This window comes from Orcinus orca, chromosome 15 (genome assembly GCF_937001465.1).
Source record: "Orcinus orca chromosome 15, mOrcOrc1.1, whole genome shotgun sequence".
NCBI classification, from domain to species: Eukaryota; Metazoa; Chordata; class Mammalia; order Artiodactyla; family Delphinidae; genus Orcinus; species Orcinus orca.
The window spans coordinates 70,791,801-70,812,417 of NC_064573.1; the positions used below are offsets into that span (position 1 = coordinate 70,791,801).

Sequence of the window (20,617 nt, forward strand, 5' to 3'; positions counted from 1 at the left end):
TTCCTGCACAGGTCTATACCAGAATCAGTCTCGCCAGGATCCATGGAGTGACTGTCCTTGGACGATGGTCAAGTATACAAGCGTTTTTCTGAGAAGCAGCCTCTTCCGAGCCCCTCACAAGGCGAGTCTCAGTGAGGAGTTCCTTCCCAGGGCTTCCACACCAGGCCCATCACACAGGGCTGCAATTGCCTGTTTTCTCCTCTGTCTCTCCAAGAGGTGCTGTGGGGGCCACAGGAGTGCCCCCAGTTCCTGGAGAGGGACTGGGCTTTTTGTTCACTTCTGCAAAATGCTTAAAGAATGTTCATAATGAATGGTAAATGCTGGATCCTGGAATGCCCAGGAAACAAGGCAACTCTCCAATTACCACCAGACACCAGCAAGGAGGATCTCTGTGGCCACAGGTCCTTTGGATCCACCTAAATTAACACCAACAAACCCCATGACCGGGATGCCTTTCCAGCTGCCAGGCTTCCTGCTAAGGGCTTTATATGCATTTTCTTTTTGACTCTTCCCTGTATGTCTCTTCAGAGGTTCCATTACCACATCCCCACTTTACAGATGAACAAACTGAGGCTCAGGGAGGTGAAGTTGATTATCCAATTGGGAAGGAACAAGAGTTGAGTTTCTGTTTTCGTTTTACATGTTCTAACGGCTTCTAGAGTGGAATTTCTGGGTCATATAGCAAGGGTATGTTATAAGAAACTTCCAAACTTGTTTGTAAAGTGGTTGGACCATCAGCAGTGTATGAGGGTTCCAGCTGTTCCACATGGCAGGGCTGAGATTTGAGCCAAGTCTGGGCTGACTCCAGAGACCAAATATCCACCTTTCTGGTGGTATTTCCCCTCAAACATCAGGAAACCCAGCTGGGGAGTCATGATCCTGGCTGTGTAAGAGGGAAGTCTGGCTGGGAAAAGAAGAAAGAGGTCCTGAACCTCCTCCTCCTTATCGTCATTGTCCCTTGATCCCCAGAGGGATGCTGGAGCCCCTGGGTTCCCCCCTTTCCCATGCCAACATGCACATTTCTGACCCCTGGCTGTTTTTATTCCAGTGAACCTCAGTTCCAGGCAAGGATAACAAGATAGATGGGGGTTCAGAGCCCAGGGCTGGGGAAGTTCCCAACCCCATTAGCAGTGACCTTTGACGTGCAGATTCAGCTGGAACTAAATATTGAAGCACTTATGATATGCCTGTCCACAGAGGAAAAGATGATGCAGAAACAGGCAGAAACAGAGTCCCCGATGATTTGAGCTGGAGGGAAGGTGCTTGGCAACCATTTGGTCCAATGTCTTTCCCAAAACATTAACATCAAAAGTTTCCTGCCCACACAATCCTGGGCTTAGGTCCAACCAACAAACAGAGTCCTTGTGTTGTTGAAAGCTTTGATGTTTGGTGGAAGACACGTCAATGTTTAGGAACCCCTGCAGACCCTTGGGGAACCCTTCATGTTTTGGAGAGCTCATCCTGTCCACCCACCTCATTTGATAGGAGAGGGAAGCTGAGGCCCAGAAAGGGGGAGTGATGTACCCCAGGTCATCCAGTGAGGTGCGGACCGAGCAAGGACTTGTTCCCATCACATCCATTTATTCATTGCTTATTCGTTGTCTCCTTCAGTACAATGTAAATACAGTGTAAGCTCTGAAAGATCGATTTTCCTCTCCTTTTACGCATCTGTTCTCTCTCTTGGACCAAGCACAGTGTCTAGCACACGGTAGGTACTCAGTTAACATTTGATGAATGAATCCAGGTCCCCTGACTTCCCTGCTTTGCTTCACAATTATTTGATATCTAAAGGGCGAGACAGTCGGAACACAAGTCGTAACAGATTTATTATGATTTTGTAAATGCTAAGAAGGAGATTCAGGGGACCTCCGTGGGACCTGAACTCAGCTGGGCGGTCAGGGAAGACCTGATATAGAGATTTCAGATGAACAAGCTGATATAAGGTTCAAGGGCAAGAGCATTTCCTCGGCTCCCACACTGCTCCTCCCAGAAGGTGTTGCCATCAGAAACTCAGGAGTCTGGCTGGAGCTGAATTACGTGGCCCAGCTGAGGACTGACTGCACCTCCCAATGACCGTCTCTGAGGACAGACGGTAACCCTTGCCCAGGAAGTGATCAGCTTAGAGAATGATATTAATCACACCAAAGCCTGGCGTTAATCGCACCGAGGCTTAACACTACACAGAATACAGTGATAGTGCTCTGGTCACGGCTCTTGGAAAGAGTTCTTCTTTTTTATATATAAATATGTATATTTATACTTACAAATATGTATATATATTTATAGATGAAATCCTACAATTTCATGATGTTTGTTTGCTACTGCAGGACAATATGAAAGGCAGAGGGGATGATGGGATGGCTGTTAGGGCTGCATCATGGGTACCTGAGTTCTATTTTTATGTTAGAAATTCCTCATAATCAAAAGTTTTGAAGAAATCGAGAACATGTATAATAATAATAATAGAGCCCGATGTGGGCTCAGAGCAGCAAAACCCATCATCCCTCCTCCCCACAGGCAGCCAAGACTCCCCCAGCTGAAATCACCGGGCGGGCTGCACCTCTGCATGGCGGCTTCCCTGTGTTTTTCCTAAACTTTCCCTAATTGCGCTGGAACACAGGGGATCGCAGGCAGGGAATCCCTGGTCCCCGGGTCTCTTTGAAGTGTGACTCCAAGGCCTTTGCTGGGTCTTATAACTCGCAGGGTATTACAGGAGATACAGACCTGGACCAGATGCTCACAACCAACACCTCTGGCCTTCCTTTTGCATTGAGTGATGGGTAAGGTGGCAGGAGACTGGGGACTATTTGCCATTTGCGGGCTTACGAGATCTTTGTTACGATTTCTCTCTCCGGGTGGTGTTTGCCCAGGGCACTGCCTAATACCTATATCCTAAGATTCTTCCAGTCAGTTCCCAGATCCTCCTGAGTTACCCACAAGGCCACAGCTGCAGGGAGGCTGGACCAAGTGGCCATAACAACCAGACGGAGCAGGGGCAGAGGCGGGGCACAAGGGACAGGGCACAAACATCCCTGCGCCGAGGGGAAGGGAGGCTCCCAGCACCCTACCTCTTCTCGTAGTCCAGGTCCCCCACAGACCCGTTCATCAGCTGGTTGGGCGTCCACTTCAAGGTCATGACGTCAGCTGTCTGGTGCAGGGACAGATACCCCGGCACAGCCTCCATGTCATCCCTCTGCAGAGACAGCAGGACTCAGGCCTGATCATAGCGCTGGCATCACAGTGGACACGGGCCCTGGCCCATGTGACTCAAGGGCACACAACCAGAACCAAGAGGTTGGCTCATTCCCTCCACGGCCATGTCCATCTGGAAGACCCCGAGCCTCCCTCCAGATGGCTGTGCTAAGCCAACCACCACGACGGGTTTGGTTCTACGGAGTCCAGCTGTGAAGGCCGCCCACCCCACCCTTTCATGTGGCTCAGGAGCCCTGATGCAAGGGTGGAGTCGGGGGGGAATCTTTAGAACCAGGAAGGGGGCTCTGTCCTCTCAATAACACCCTTTCCAAAACGGAAGGCATGTATCTGCCATCACTGTGTCCAGTCTTAAGGGAGAAAGAGATGGCAGCCGAGTTCTGTTCCACAGATATTGCCCAGAACGCCCTCCCCAAATACCCTCTCCATACTCCCCGCCCAGGAGCCCCATCCTCTGCCTTCCCAATATGCCTGCAGGGCTTCTCACCTGCTCTGCTCTATCCCAAGTGGGGTTTGGCGGAGGGGGCTGTCTCCAAGCCTCACACATGAGAGGCAGCCCTCCTCCCCCCAGATTCACCCCACAACATGTGGAGACAGACAACTAACATTTACTGAGCACCGAGGGTGTACCGAGCACGGCTCCACTCCATAAATATCTCAACCACACATGCCAGCAACCCCGGGAGGAAGCATCTTTGCCGTATTTCATCGATTCTAAGATACACAATTTTTTTTCACATTTTAGTGCACCTGAAACGGTGCATAGCAGGTTCAGTACAAATGAGTGAACTAAATGAGTGAGTGATTACAACAGAGAATGATAGATAGACAGCTGGCTGGACAGATGGATGGACAGATGAACTGGAAAACAAATGGACAAGTGCAGACATGGATTGATGATGGGTAGATGGATGGATTAATAGATGAATATAATTATGGGTGGATGGATGGAGGTAACGATGGGTAGATGAATGGATGGATGTAATAATGGGTAGATGGCTGTATGGACGTAATGATGGGTAGATGGATGGATGAATGAATGGGTGGTTGGGTGGATATAAATACAGGCCGATGGATAAAGAAATAGTGATGGATGCATGGATAGAGTGATGGGTGAATACAGAGACTGGAAGAGAGGAGACTGGCTGGGTGGGTGGAGACTTTGACAGATGGATGAATAGATGGGTGAATGGGTGGATGGATGGATAGATGAGCAACCAGGAGCCAGAGGGAACTCCTCCTCTACAACCTGAAGCCAGACCCCCAGTGGAAGAACTGGGCCCAAGATGAACTCTCACCGGCTGAACCAGAACGTTGTTCTTGCCATAGAGCAGGGTGGCCCGGGAGTTCTGGTGCAGGGACTCTACGTAGTCACGGGCGGAGAGGGACGGCCGGTCATCCATGCTGCTGCTCGAATGCCTTTTCTGGATCTGGCAATGTGCGGGGAGGTGGCAGATGAGGTCTGGAGTGACCACCAAGGCCCCGGTCCACTCCCCACCTCCACACCAAGTCCAGAACTCAGCCAGACTCCCTCCCAGTGCCCCACTGTCCACCCCACTCACGCAGAGGGCCGGACGCTTGGTGGGCGAGTCCTGTCGCAGGTGCAAGCTGTGGATGCGGTGCCTCTGGACAAGCTCGTCGGCTGAGGGGTCCGTCCAGAAGTGATCGGAAGTCTTCATCTTGGTGTACTCCAGGGCGCAGGGCCCTACTGTGGAGCAGACAGGGGCTGGGAAGCCATCTCCCTGGAAAGTCCTCCCTCCCTTCTACCACCAGATGGACCACTTATTTCACCATCTCTCCCCTCCAGCTAGCATGACCCAGGGTCCTGCTAAAGAGAAACCAGCACAAGACCCTGAAAACAAGAGGCAGGGAGCAGTTTTGAAGGGAGAGGCTGGAGGGAGGCGAGAGAGGCCCTTAGGAGGTGCCCCCTGGAGCTGAGACCAGAGATCCAGAGGAAGCTCAGAGCACTGGACCACTTACCCAACAAAGATGCAAGGATGGGGCCATCCACGGGGTCCATCAGGAGGGCTTCCTTCTCGTAATACTTACTAGCAAGAGAGGAAAGGACATGCAGGGTTGTATGGTGACCAGCGGAGGGTGCACAATCAACTACAACCTGATGGTTAAGAGCAGACTGGGTTCAATGCCTCTCTGGTCACCCAGTACCTCTGTGAGCCTCAGCTGCCCCATCTGTAAAATGGGGATAATAATAATATGTCTCATAGGGCTGCCAAAGGACGTTTGAGAGAGACGACAGATGTAAGGCACTTAACACAGTGCTTGGCTATAACTGCTTAATACATGGCTTATTAATAATACATTATTATTAATAACGAGAGTAACAGGAAAAATCATTAGAAGGCTGCCGAGGCCTGGCTGTTCTGTCTGCTTCTCTCGCATCTTCCATTTCAAACATGAAGTCACTTAGAGGCTCAGATGATGTCTGCCCTTCCAATATCATTGAGGCAAACATATGCTTTTTAGCTGTGGTGTGTCCTCAAAAGCTGTAATCATAGGCCTTCCTGTCTGGAAAACTAAAGCAGATGACGCTGGCCTGACACGCTCAAAAATGCCTCCGGCCTCTGACTCTCCAAAATAACATGCAATGTTGTCAATACTTTCATGCTGTTTTGTTTTTGGAGTTGTTGTGCACTGGTTTCTAATTCTTTGCAAACTCATACAATCTAGAAACTAACAGAACTTCAGAATTGGAAAGGACCTTGTTCTGACCTCCTGAGGGATCTCAGGCCCAGAGAAGGTAAGTGACTTGCTGGAGGCCACACAGCAGGTGGATGCAGGCTACACCCAGCAAGCTTAGCTCTTCTTCCCTTCCTACAACAGGGGGTGAAAAACACAGGATCTGGAGTCGGACTGAGTGGGAGCCCAGCTCGGCCACTCCCTCCCTCGCTGTGTGTCCCTGGGCAGGTGACTACCTTCTCTAAGCTGCGTTCGGTGCCCTCAGCTGTAAAGTGGGAAGAATGACAGAACTCACCCACTTGCGGATGCTGGGAGGAGCAAATGTCCAACTGCATGTATGAAGTCCCAACACTGTGAAGTTCTCACTAAATGTGGCAATATCATTGTAATTTTACCCCAAAGAAATCTTCAATCAACCATAAAATTGACTGAGGCAGAATGACACATCCTGGACATGCTCAACATCAAGTTTATACATTTTGGTGTCAGATCTGAAGCTAATACTTTGAGACACTTTCCAGTCCACCACTCATATTCTATTCCAAAAATCAGCACAGTTATGTGATCGTAACCTGGAAATAATGCCTTAAAATAGGAGGTAGGTTGGGAGCAAGATGTGACTATATAGGGTAGCCCCAGGGAGTTTCTTCCGGGTGATGGGTTTCTTTGGAACAGTTCTATAGCCTGAGTGTGGTGTTGGTTTTATGAAACTACGCATGTGTTAAAATTTCATAGAATTATATAGCAAAAAAAAAAAAAAAAAGAATGTACCAATACTGTTGGTTTAACAGTATTGCATCAATGGCAATTTCTTGGTTTTAAGACTTGTACTACAGTTATGTAGGATGTTAACACTGAGGGTAGGCAAGAACCCTCTGTACTACTGTTTCAATTCTGTGTGAACCTAAAATTCAAAATACAGTGTTAATGAAGAAATAGTAGGTTGGTATTGCTGCTCAAATAAATTACTAAATAAATATGACCAACTTTTTCAGCGGGAAAACACAAGGTCATATGCCAAAGGCAATTAACTACAGAGACCCTGGACCCATAACAAGACAGGGGGCAGAGATGTGTTATAATTTACTAGAAGGTGAAGAGGTGAACTGGAACTCCAGAGCCTGGATTTCTTTCAGTTCCTCTCCTGCCTCCGGGCCTTTGCACCTGCTGTTCCCTTTGCTGAGGGAACCTTCCCCACCCTGTTTCACAGTATCCCATCTTCTGGGATACTTTCCCTGACCACCCAGAGGAAGTTAAACACCACCCACCTGTCCTGGTACACTCATCACAAATTATCACAATTACTATTTGCCTGTTTTCCCTGCTACAATGCGAGCTTCATGAGGGGAAGGACTTTGGTTTGTACTTTCATACATATTTTCCTAGCAAACAGGCAAAGAATAAAAGATGAGAACAATGATACCCACTCTGTGTGAGGATGTGGTTAAACAGGCATTTTCACATACTGAAAGATGGAAAGATTCTCAGATATATTTCTTTCTTTCTTCCATCCTCTCTGTCTCTCTTGCTGGAAAGGGGTGCTGGCCACGAGGAGTCTCAGATCATAGATCCTTCAGTAGACCTCCACTGTTCTTTTCATAATATCCAAGTTCTTAAACATGACAGGCAAGACCAGTGTATCCCCAACATCTAGGTTAGTGCCTGGCACATAGTATATGCTCATTAAATATTTATTGGGTGAATGAATGGATGCATGGATGAATGTTTGCCAAGAGGACTTACACTGTAAAACCTTTATACCATGTCAATCTGAGCTAGGAGAGAAAATGTAAAAAATATCACTATGCATTTCCAAAATGCTGTGTACTCACTAACTCCTTTTCTCACCTCTTCTCCAGAGTGGCAGCAATTCCCATCCTGTCCCATTCACCAGAAGAGACAACAGAGGCACAGAGAAGCTAAGTGAGTCCCCTAGGGCCACATAGTGAATAGACTGTGGGCTTCATTCATGGGAAAAGGAACATCTCTAAGATTGCAAGATCCTTACACCCCACCCCAATTCCAGAGACCCTGCATTGCTATTAAGCACCCAAATATTCCCAAGGTTCTAAGCTAGGCTAGTTCAGAGTCAAATATCCAGAAGGCCCTTATTTAATCACCTTCACATCAAGTGTATATCAAGGGGGCAAAGGGTAAGCAGCTTTGTGTGAGAGTGCAATTCCTAAGAAGGCCAGCAGGTGGTGGCAGAGCGCACCCAGGTGTCTTCCGCTCACCTGCTGTTTTCCACAAGGTAATGAACAATTTTGTCCAGGACCTTCTCAAACAAGGCTGTACGGATCCACAGGTGCTTGATGGCGAGTGGGGACAGGTTGGGCAGTTTTGGCAGCTTTCGCACATTCTCCTGGAGGCCCTGTATCTGGTTTCGCCTTCAAGACCAGTAAAGGAAGAGAATAGATATTCACAAAAGAGGAAATCCAACGGGATCAATATGCAAAGAGGAACTTCTCTAAGAAATCAAGGAATGTCAATTAGAACAACAACAAGAGCCCACATTGCTCCTGGAGAATGGGAAAAGAGTTGAAAAAATAATACCGAGTGAGTGTGAAGATGTGGTAAAACTTTCCTACACTGTGGATGGGTGAGCCAGATGCTCATACTGAAATGTCTTTGTTTTTTTAACATCTTTATTGGAGTATAATTGCTTTACAATGGTGTGTTAGTTTCTGCTTTATAACAAAGTGAATCAGTTATACATATACATATGTTCCCATATCCCCTCCCTCTTGCGTCTCCCTCCCACCCTCCCTATCCCACCCCTCTAGGTGGTCACAAAGCACCGAGCTGATCTCCCTGTGCTATGCGGCTGCTTCCCACTAGCTATCTACCTTACGTTTGGTAGTGTATATATGTCCATGCCACTCTTTCACTTTGTCACAGCTTACCCTTCCCCCTCCCCGTATCCTCAAGTCCATTCTCTAGTAGGTCTGTGTCTTTATTCCTGTCTTGCTCCTATTGAAATTTCTGTCTCTCTCTTACTTTCTCTCTCTCTCTCGGCTGGAAAAGAGTGCTGGCCAAGAAGAGTCTTGGATTATAAATCTTTTGGTGGCTCCCCATTGCCCTGGAGAAGGAAGCTTTTTAACATGACTAGCAGGGCACTCCATGACCTTGCCCGTTTGCCTCTCCAGCCACCTCCTTACCACTCTCTGCCTCTGACCCCATGATCCAGCCAGACAGAGATATCTGTGGATCCCTGAGGCTGTGAAGCCCTCATATGAGGACTTTCGTGAGCTGCTGCTTCTTCCCGGCTTCCCCCGCCCACCCTATTCCCTGGCTGACTCCTTCTCACTCTTGAGGTCTCAGCGAGGGCACCCCCTCCTACAGGAAGCCCTCTTGCACCAGCTGAAGCTGGGGAGGGGCTCCTCCTCTGTGTTCCCTCAACCTCTGCAGCTTAACTTCCCACTCACTTCTCTGTCTTCCCCTCCGCACTGTGACCTCGAGGGTATGGACAATGCAACTGCTTTTAAAATAAAATATTGAGTCTACCAAGTGGCAAGCCTTGGCCCTTTTTCACGCCTGTATCTCCAGGGCCCAGCACAGTGCCTGGCATATACAAAGGGCTCAGTAAATATGTCCATGAATGAATAATTGCACAAATGAATGAATGGACACCTGGAATGGACATCTCTCATTCCTCCATTAGAAAGTTGCTCCCAATGTTATGGAAGGTCCATGGAAATCCATCCCTTTTAAGAAGTTATCAGCAAACACCTGGGAATTTAGCAGATGGACTGGAAGGCACCTAAAGACCAGGTGGCTGAGAAGTCAGATTCCAAATGGGAGTTGGCAATGCCAAATCCATAGCCTTACCCATCATGCAGTTCTGGCCAGCAGCCCGGGGCTGGCAGGGCCTAAAGGGCAAGGAAAGGGCCATTTCTCATCCAGTGAAGTAGAGTAACCACTCATGGCAGAGAGGGCAAACACATGACATGCACGCCTCTCTCTCCCTTCTGTTGCCCATAACAGGCATGGCTAATCAATCCATGCCCTCTTTCCCATGTAGTCCACTCACAGCTCCAGAATCTTTCGCAACACAACTCTCTGTGCAGCTACTAGGACCAAATGGGTTTGAAACCTATTTGCCATCCCTGACCAGGCTCCAGGTAGGGGGTTTGGCTGTGCAGTTGGGATGCTGGGGGTGGCTCGGGTGGAAGGCCCTCATGTGCACACTCTCAGGCCATGAGCCTCCCCCCAGTACACACAATCAGCCACTAAGACAATATCCCCTTCAGTGGCTGCTTCACTGTGAGCATCTGTCCACACAGACAGAGACCATGTTGGTTATGTTAAACTTTGATCTTCCTGCATTTGGCACAGGTTTGGCTCCGAGTAGGCACTTATTCACTTTCCAGTTGTTTCTTGGGCATCTCCCGGGTGCTGAGCACTGTCTCAGACACTGGGGACCTAATGGGGGATAGCACAGGTGCAGCTGCCTGCCCTCAAGGAGTTCAGAGTCAAGTGGGGGAGACAGACGACAATCAAGTAAACAGTAAACGAATGAATGAATAAATTACAGATGGTGGTAACAACTGGGAAGACAATAAACAGAGGGATATAAAAGAGAAATGGGGTGAGGGTTGAAATTTACCATTAATTAGGGGAAGGCCTGAGGATGACAAGGAACCAGCCATGGAAGATGAGGGGTGTGAACTGGGTGGAGGGTACAGTGTGTGCAAAGGACCTGGGGCGTGAAAGAATCTGGCGGGTTGGAGGAGCAGAATGGAGAGTGGAGAGGGTGCAGGCTCTCACCGAGCCCGGGGAGGAGCAGGGGCTATCCTCTGGGGGTACCCTAGCCTGTACCCCGTTCTCAGCACTTACGCGCTCTCGATCAGCTGCTCCAGGTCCTGCACCTTGCGGCTCAGCTCCTCTGCTGGCGGGAAGCTCTTGCCCACTTTCATGAAGAGAGCTGCGATCTTGTTGCTGCGCAGGAAGCCAGCCGCTCGCCTCCGCAGGCCATGCAGGACGCAGGCCTCCACAGCCGCTGCAGGGACACAACGATCAGCAGGCCCTGCCCATGCTCCCCAGTGCCCAGCCTGGCTCTGAGCTTCCGACACAGACAGGTACCTTGAAGATCCGGGGACCCCAGAATCACAAATTTCGTGACAGCATCATAGCAAAAAGCACGTATACCTCTCCACCATCCAGCGCCTCAAAAGGGAGCAAGGGGGCTTAGTGGTGAACCCACGCTGGCCGCCCAAGGTCAGATCATCTCTGCTCACATTCTCTCCTGGCCAATAACCAGCTGTGTGACAGGGGTCAATTACTTCCCCTCCCTGTGCCTCAGTTTCCTCATCTGTAAAACGGGGATGGTATGAACATTAACCTCGTGAGGTTACTGTTAGGAGGAGGTGGAAAAAATGCACGGAAAGCACTTTGCGCAGAGCCTGGCACATAGTGTGTGCTTTACGAATGTTAGCTATTACTCCTGTCAATGAGGGAGGGGAGCCTGGACCATGTGACTGCTGAGCTCTATTCCGGTTAGGGAGTCACACTGTTGTCACTACTACTGTGACTCCAGTAACAGCTAACATCATGGATCTCATCTGATCTCTGCCACAGCCAGGCAGAAAGTAAAACCATCCATTTTTCAGATGTGGAAACTGAGGCTCCCAGAGGTAAACTGAACTGTCCAGGGCCACTCAGCAAATGAGTGATGGAGCTGGGATTCAAACCCACATCTGAACCCAAGGTGTGCTCACAACACTTGTGCCTCCACAAAGGGCCTTTGAAGAGAGGATTCAGTCATAATCTTCCCATTTCTGTGTTTCCCCTGGAGGCCCTGCCCAGTCCTCCTCAAATAAGAGACCTAGGGTGTAGCCTGGGTTCTACCACTAACTTGCTGTGTGACCTTAGGCAAATAACTTTCCCCCTCTGGTCCTCAGTGTTCCCTTCTAAGAAACAGACCCTGTGCAGGCCATTCTGATGGCCCCTATCTTATATCTGATACTCTCAGCAGCCTTTATTTATCTTCTTACTTTCCGTCTTACACAGCAGACTGGGAGCTCTCTGGTATGCACTGGAGCATAATCAATGTTTATGGGAAAACGTTAATTTATAATAAGAGCTACCCCTTCTTGGGCACCTACCCAGCCAGTGTTAAGGTTTACCTTCCCTGATCCCCATGGCAAAACTCATTAAGCAAGTGTTCTAGTTACTGTCTTTTCAGAAGAGCACACCAGCACTCAAGAGCCTGGCCAAGGGCTTCCCTGGTGTCGCAGTGGTTGGGAGTCCGCCTGCCGATGCAGGGGGTGCGGGTTCGTGCCCCGGTCCGGGAGGATCCCGCGTGCCGCGGAGCGGCTGGGCCCGTGAGCCATGGCCGCTGAGCCTGCGCGTCCGGAGCCTGTGCTCCGCAACGGGAGAGGCCACACAGTGAGAGGCCCGCGTACCGCAAAAAAAAAAAAAGAGGCTGGCCAAGGTCATGCCATGTGCAAGGAGAAATAGAGAGGTTTCAGTTTAATTGCTTGTGTTGCTTTTGTTGTTGTTGTTAGCAATGACTTGGCTTTGAAGGATTGTTCACATGTTGCCTAATCTGCTCATGGATTTAAAATATTCTGGGTGATGATCTCTAAAATATCTTCAGTTTTGCTTACATACCCAGAACTTTCATTTCTTTATACTGATTAAGTTCATGATCCATTCTGGCTTGGTAGACATTATTCCATTCTTTCCGACAATGGCTCATAAGGAACAATGGACAAAAGAAACCTCAGGGACATCCCTCAGGTCTCATTTAGAGCCAGCAGATTTCTCTCACCCCCAAACTCTGATCAGAGTTAGAGAATTATTATGATTTTTATCACTCTCTAGTCTTCTAAGTCTTTAATTGGTAGGTATGCTAGTGAGTCCCAAAATAGACATGCATATCATGTCTTTTGCAAATAAAAATGTCCAGGAGAAAAAAGAAAGCCAGAGATATATATCTATATTTATATATAGAGATATATATTCCCATATATATGTGTGTATATATATATGTGCACACATAAATGTGTATTTTTATACATAACGTAACATCTTACAGAAAAACCCGAATGAACTTTTTGGCCAACCCAATATATACATAAAACATATTTCTGGGACTTCCCTGGTAGTCCAGTGGTTACGACTCGGCGCTTTCACTGCCATGGGCCCAGGTTTGATCTCTGCTCAGGGAACTAAGATCCCACAAGCCAGGAGGTGCAGCCAAAATATACATATATGTGTGTATATATATATTTATTGAAATAAATGCATTATCATCTAAAAAAATAAGATCTTGCCTAAGGTCACCCAACCAAGAAATGGCAGAGGTGGGATGTGAACAGAGGTAGGCTGCAAGGGGCTGAGCTGACGTCAGTGGTCTCCCAGGTCATGGCACGTGCTCGGCCAGCTGCAGGCCCATGGGTGGTGTCCCCGGCCATCTGGATGGAGGCTGATGGGCCCCTCTATAGGGCCAAGACCGTGAGGGGGGCATTACAGCTTGTCCTTTGTTATGAGACTCCAATCACGAAATAAAAAGGTGTTCAGGGAGAAAGAAACACTCCCACGTATACGTACACACTGCTTAGGCACTGAATCTGACTTCAGGGACACGGTAAGACACCTGTCTCTAGCCATTGTGAAAGTACAGTAAGCACCTGGCAGCGAGGTTATTCCTGGAACCCTGTGGGCCTCGCAGGTTCAAGGAGAGAAGTCTCAGTCACGCTCTGAGCCTGCCTCCTTTGCTGAGCCAGCTGGAAGAGATCCCTCGGGATGTGTCTATGGCTCTTGATTCCTTTCTTTTTTTTTTAAGTCCTCATTCATCCTCTCTCTTTACCTGGGTGAGGAAAGGATGTAGAGCCCATCCCTTAGATGCAAGACCCTTGGTCGCTTGGGGTAGGGTCAGTGCGAACGGAACCCACGGGAGGGAAGGCATCCTTCTGTGTCAACCATGATTACCTTTTCCCGGGGTGCAGATGTCATTCTTAATTTCTTCTCTACTTCCAAATCTTTTCTCTACTTCCAAATTCCCTAATGGAGTCCCTTTAGAATCCAAAAATAACTTCGCAGTTAAAAAGCAAAAGAATGACATGAGAACTTTGCTCAAAGAAAGACGCCACATCCCCAAGGCAGCCCACAGAGGGAAAAAAAAGCCGCTTTTCAAGGCCACGGGCCACTAACTCACCACAGAAAGAGATGATGTGGCTGCTGTCTTCATGGACAAACTTGCGCGTGACGGCTTCCTCCATAATCTGCTTCACCTGGAAGGCAGAGGCACCAGAGGGGGAGACCCAAACCCAGTCGGGGTGCAGACACCTCAAAGGGCTACATCATCCCCCACGGTGTTCTCAGGCTGCTTGGGATGTTTTGGTAACTGCATTCCTTCCACATCCTCCCTGCTGTGTTTTCTGTAGGGCTAGCGCCTGTGGCCTCTGATAGCTGCACACTTCACACTGAACTAAATTATTTTTTCAGGCTCTCTGCACAGTGGGCTTCTCTTGAGGTGTCACGAAAAATGTCCTCTCCTTCCTGACTGTCCACATCATCTAAGGCATCCCACCTCTAACTCCTTCCATCCCCTGTTATGGTTTCTTCAGAGTACTTCCTGTCCTATTTGTTTATTGTCTGTCTCCATCTTCTACAATATAATTTCCCCAAGGGCAGGGCCTTGTCTGCCTTTTTTCACGGCTGTATCCATGGAGGCTAGAACAGTGCCTGGTCCACAGTAGGTCTCCATAAATATTTTCTAAGTGAGTGGATGAATGAATGAATGAATGAATGAAAGGGGTATATTACAAAAAACAGGAAGGTGTAGTATGAAAAATCAGCCCTGGAATCCTGTAGACCACAGTTCAAACCCCTGCTCAGGTACCTACCAGCTGGATTTGTGATCTTATTTTGGGAAACAGAGGCTTAGCAACGTGTAGAAATTCACCCAGAAACGTAGAGCTGGCCCAGAGTGGAGACAGAATCCAAGCTGGGTCTGACTCCCCAGGCCGTGTGTTTTTCATACTACATTCACTCATTCAACAAATATTTACTGAACACCTGTGATGTGCCAGGCACAGGGGACACAGCGCTGAAAGGGCAGCCATGCCTCTGCTTATGGAGGTGGCCCTTTGGTGGCCTGAATGCCCTTCTGCTCTGCTGGATTCTGGGCCCCACTGTGTCTGGAGTCACTGTAGTACTTTAGCAAAGTGTTTCTCCCCTCTAAGGCCTCAGTTTGCCCACCTGGAGGTTGAGGAGGTCAGAAGAGATGACCTCAAAACCTGGTCCCAGCTCTACATCTCTGGGGCTGTGACGTGGGGATCCGGAATCCACCCCCATCGATGAGCCCCTACTCCCTTCTGGCTGCCCTGCAGCCCACCTACACTCGGCCTGGCCAGCCCATCCACGCGCCTGTCTGAGAGCAGTCTCAGGCTCTCAGTGTCCCTCTCTCCCTTCCTTCTGATTGCCTTCTGGAGGGGAAGACAGAACCCAAAGCATCCTTGGCCATGTTCTCCAGAAAAACACATGGCAGTGACCACCTGAGAGCTGACACAGCACCTCCCCCGACACAACCAAGTCAGCACCCGCACCGTGAACAGCTCCCGGCCACCAAGCCCAGCAAGCTCTAAGCCTGGTTTTGCCAGGAGCATTTCAAAGTCTGAAAACTATCTAACTGAGCCTGTGGAACTGGTCCCAATTACAAATGGGGAAACTGAGGTTCAGGAAGATGAACTAGCCCACCCAAGGCCATACGGCTAGGAAGCAGCAGAGCTGGAATTCCAACTTATAAAAATGTTTCTCATTTTGGCTCCAGCTGCCATATCCTGGCCCGTCTAGCTGCTAGCTGTATTTCCTCAGGCAGCCCATGTCGCCTCTCTGAACCTTAGTTTTCTCACTGGGTAAAGGGCTTGTAGGAACAGCACCTACAAGGGGCAATGGGAGGACTGCACAAGGTAATGCACCCCATGTGCTGAGTACAGAGCCTGGTGTGCAGTGTACCTGCGATAAACGTTAGCTGCATGCAGGTCATTGCCCTACCGAGAACCTCACACCTGGCCTCCTTTACCGTTATTCTGGTCCTGCCTGAAACATCACCTGTTAAGATTAAATTTCCTTGCTTGGGGGCCCACAGTGGCTGCTTTTTGTAACATCCATCAGATTTGTGATGATTTTGTCAGCATCTGTCCCCCCTGCCAAGCTGTGGACCCCATAAGGGCAAGCACTCCGTGTCTCTCTGCTTAACAACTGTGGTTCCAGCACACAGTAGGTGCTCAATAAAGTTCTGTTTGAGGAATGAATGGCTTGAAAGATCATGATTGACTTCTGCTTTGGTAGAATATTCTAGTTGAAAAACATGCTTTCTTATCACTATAATCATGGGTAAATGGAGTAGCCATATAATGACAAACAAAGGCACAGAGAGGCGGAGTAACCTGCCCAGAGTCACACAGCCGGTGACGAATGGATTCAGGGCTTGGACCCAGGTTTATCCGACTCCAGGGGTTGAGCCCCTTCTACAACATGCCGTTAAGCCCACATGGTCTCAGAGCATTTGTCCCCCTCTCTGCCCTCCTCAGCCTCAGGTACCTGCCTCCCTCTTTTCTCTGCTCCCAGCACCTAGACTTGGACATCCTTTGGGAATAGAGGCTGAGGGAGTGAGTTCAGGCCAAATAGTGGTGACAGTAGACTGTCAGGGAGGCATGGGGGTGGGTGTCCAGGCAGCTGGATCGGGAGTACTTTCAAAAGCACAGTGAGTAATCAACAGCCAAGAATTGGGAGCCAAGCAGACGTGGGTTCAAATCCTGACTCAGCCACTTACTAGCTGTAGGAGCTTAGGCAAACTCCCTTACCTATAGCTCCAATTTCTACAGAATCGTTTCACTGACTCTTTTGGCTCCACCATTGAAACAGACTTAGAGTCCAACCATTTTTCCTCCCCTCCACCAGCACTGCCCAGGTGCCAGTGATGCTGGTCCAAGTCATATCTCTCCTAGATTGACACTGTAACCTCTCACTGGTCTCCCTGCATCTACATCCTAGAGGCTGTCTTAACAGCCTTAACAGTGTCCAGAAGGATCTTGTTAAAAGGTAAGTCAACAAAACAACCAGACAGAAGGCCAATAAGGAAACAGGGGACTTGGACGACATTATAGACCAACTGGACCTAACAGACACATGGACTGTCCAACCAACAAGAGCAGAATACACACTTTTCTCAAGTGTACATGGAATAGTCTTCAGATTAGTGTGTTAGGACACAAAACAAGTCTTAATAAATTTTAAAAGACTGAAATCAAAGAAAGTGTCTCTTCCGATCACAATGGAATGAAGCTAGAAATCAACAGCAGAAGGAAAACTGGGAAATCCAGAAATAACTGAAAATTTAAACACACGCTTAAACAATGAGTCAAAGAAGAAATCACAAGAAAAATCAACAAACGTCTTGAGACAAAAGAAAATGAAAACACAACATGCAAACATTTATGGGATGAAAGGGAAGCAGTGATAAGAGGGAAATTTACAGTTGGAAATACTTACGTTAAAGAATAAAGATCCCAAATCAGCAATCTAACTTTACACCTTAACGAACTATAAAAGAATAAACTAAACCCAAAGCTAGCAGAGGGGAATCAAGATTAGAAATAAACAAAATAGAGAACAGAAAAAATTAACAAAAGCAAGAGTTTGTTCAAACAATCAGCAAAATTGACAAACCTTTAAGCTGGACTGACTAAGAAAAAAGGAGAGGGCTTCCCCTCTGAGAACCAGCCCTCGGATACTGAGTTCAAGGTGGAGAGAGCTGCAGGGATGGAGTAAGACAGTCCTGCCCTGAAGGGGCCCTTAGTTCAAAGAGCCACAAGCTAAGAGAGGTGGGAGGTAAGTGCGATGGGGACCAGCAGAGCTCCTCGGGTGGGGCCCAGAAGCACCAGCACTGGCACCAGCTGGGAACTGGTCAGAGAGAGGTACAGATGCTCAGCCTCACCCTGGACCTACTGAATCAGAAACTCTGAGGTGGTGATCAAGCCCTCCAGGTGATCTCAAGCACGCTCAGACTGTACTCAAGGATCTAAGGGGATGGAAAAGGAGAGGCGGGGAGAGTGCGGAAGGGTGGGGGAGGATATAAAATATAAAATAAGGAGCTGCCCCCAAATCCTTAAGAAAGAGGCGTAGCAGTCACAGCTGTCTCTGGGGACCCCCCCCACACAGGCTGCCCCTTCTGGGAACCTCTCCCTCCCACCCTGATCAGACTGGGGGCAGTAGCGGGTCCTGGCTCCCCAACGTTAATATCACGGGGTGCTGCATCCTTCCCTTGCCTTAGTCAACAGCCCTTTATTAAATTCACCTTGGGAAGCACTTGCTTCCTATCGGCACCCTGACTGCACACACACATTGTCTCAACTCCAGAATCTGCAGAGCGGAGAAGGCCGTCTGCTTACAGCTGTGGATCCTGAAATTCAAAGGGTCACACAGCTGGGAAGCCGGCTGCAGGGAGGAGCCCGTGGCTGCCTGGCTCGGGGCCTCTTGTCCAGGGGATGGATCTGGGGGTGGGTGGTGGAGGGGAGAATGCAGCACCCAGGGTGTCCTCAGCCTGAACAAGGGGTTCCGGCGAGTGAGGGCCCCTCCCCACCTCCCGTTGGCTCCCAGCTGTGGGCTAGAATATCTTCCCAGAAGTTCATAACAGGCTGATAGCCGGAGGCCAGGAGAGGAAATTAAAAGGCAATGCTGTGGGAGCCTCCCCCAGAAGGTCACTGAGAGTCTTGCAGAAGAGGGCATGGTCTCGCCGCAAGAAGAAAGAGGCTGCTGCCCACTCCTGCGAGGGGGGGACCCATCCCCGGGGACAGGTCAGCACTGGGGGCGGGGGAAGAGGGTCTGGCAGCTGCAGAAGACTTCTGAAATTAGCTCAACCACCTTCCCCCTCTCACAACCCCAGACATGGTCTTGAACTTGGTCCACGCTGGAGGCAGACAGACTGAGGGACCGTGGGGTGGTTTGGAGACAGTGGCAGTGGCAGGGTGCCATCCTGGCTCCTTGCGGCCTGCGTGATTTTCTAAGCTTTGGACCAGGAATCCCGCCCCATTTGGGCAGCACAGAGGCAGTGACTATGGTTGGCGCCACTCTAGAGCCACACAGACCTGCATTCTCATCCCAGCCCGGCCACTCACGTCCAGTGTGAGCTCGGTCGAGTCGTGCCCCTGCTGGCACCTCAGTTTCCTCATCTGTAAAGTGGAACCTATCACCCCCTGGGGCTGTGCTGAGAGTTAAATGCGATGTGACTGGTGAAAGGGTAGGCCGGGCTGGCACACAGTAGAAGCTTTATGACGCTAAAGCTTACCCTCACTTTTTTGGGCACTCGCTGTGTTCCGGGGACTATCTGTAAGCACAACCTTAATGAGGTCATTTCCCAAGTTATTCCCATTTTATAGATGGGGAAACTGACACACAAACATTAGCTAACTTGACCCAGGTCATGCAGAGGCAGCAGGATTCAGACCCAGGGCCTTTGTTCTAACAAATACTTTGCCTGTCACTGCAGAAGCAGAGGCCACTGTGAACCAAACGCTTCTGTTATTCTCCTTTTGTTTTGTCATTCTGCTTTTGTTATTAGAATAAAAGAGAATGTATACTAAGAGCATCTACGAAGTGCCAGGTGATCTGTATAGAATGTCTGATTTAATCCTCATGGGAGCATTATTATCCCCATTTTAGAGATGGATAAAGTGAGGCACAGAGAGTTTATACAACTTGCCTGTAGGTCACACAGCCAGGACTTGAAGCCAGGTCTGACGGCCTGACCTGAAGCCCTGCCTCCAGCCCTGCCCAATGCTGGGTCAGGCCCTCTGAAATCCCAAGGTGCTGAGAAACCTGTGAGGAGGGATTCTCCAGTGTCTCCCAACTTGGGGATGGAAAGAGGCACTGAACTGGGAGTCAGAAGACCTGGGTCACCTGGATGTGACTCTGCCAACTACATCCCACTGTGGGGACCCTTCAGAGGCAGGGGCACCTCAAAGGTCACAGTGGTCGGGAAACTGTGATCACTCTCCAGCTCCATTCTAAGGAGTCCTCCAACAACTGCTTGCATTTCTCCAATGATGGGGAGCTCACTCTTTTTGGAACCAGCTTCTCAGCTCTAAGGACAGGATGTGAGGAGGCAGTTGAGAGAGGCTAAGAGCCCAAGAGGTGGAGTCACTGACCTGGGGTCCAATCCTTGGCCACTCACTGCCCACATGATGCTAGACAAGCTTCCCCATCTGTAAAGTGGGGTGGATGGTCTTAGCACCCCTACCTCACAGGGGTAATGTGAGGCTTGAATGAGACTGTGGAGACTGTACTTGGCACACAGTAGGGATGCTACAAACAGTAATGACTCTTGACATGGTAGTGACAGTCAGGTTCACTGAGTGGCCCACAGTGGATATCCATGAGGGTTAGTTAGTTAGGTGAATGGCCAATTGCTAAGGGGCCCTTTCAGCTCTATTCACCAACCCCAACTTCCTCTGGCTGTGGCCCAGCCGTGCCTCCACATCAGGCCTCAGAGCACCTACCCCACCCCACCGCGGGCCCCACCCGGCAACCATTCAGAAATATGCCCTGCCCTCCCCCATCCCTCCCTCCCTCTACCTGCAAATATTTAAACAGCATAAAAGGAGGAGTAATCTCAGGAGGGAGACAGGGAAATCCGGGCTAATCTGCAAAGCCGGAAGGGGGGCTCCTGGTGGCTCCCCGGGCTGCCCTGTGTCTCTCCTCC

General features: G+C 49.4%; 1 protein-coding gene across 4 annotated transcripts in view; it reads right to left on the reverse strand.

Annotated features, from left to right (window-relative positions):
* The window catches only part of SGSM1 (small G protein signaling modulator 1), a 78,188-nt gene that overhangs the window by 41,991 nt on the left and 15,580 nt on the right, over positions 1 to 20,617 (reverse strand). For 3 of the 4 annotated variants that reach the window (XM_049697810.1, XM_049697811.1, XM_049697812.1), the window contains 7 exons: positions 14,069 to 14,144; positions 10,744 to 10,906; positions 8,142 to 8,294; positions 5,191 to 5,258; positions 4,773 to 4,918; positions 4,509 to 4,640; positions 3,069 to 3,193 (listed from right to left, as the gene is read on the reverse strand). In XM_049697810.1, coding sequence (XP_049553767.1) covers positions 3,069 to 3,193; positions 4,509 to 4,640; positions 4,773 to 4,918; positions 5,191 to 5,258; positions 8,142 to 8,294; positions 10,744 to 10,906; positions 14,069 to 14,144 — 863 coding nt within the window. Of the gene's footprint in view, positions 1 to 3,068; positions 3,194 to 4,508; positions 4,641 to 4,772; positions 4,919 to 5,190; positions 5,259 to 8,141; positions 8,295 to 10,743; positions 10,907 to 13,842; positions 13,927 to 14,068; positions 14,145 to 20,617 lie in introns of all 4 variants that reach the window. The other variant, XM_049697809.1, reaches the window with a different exon arrangement.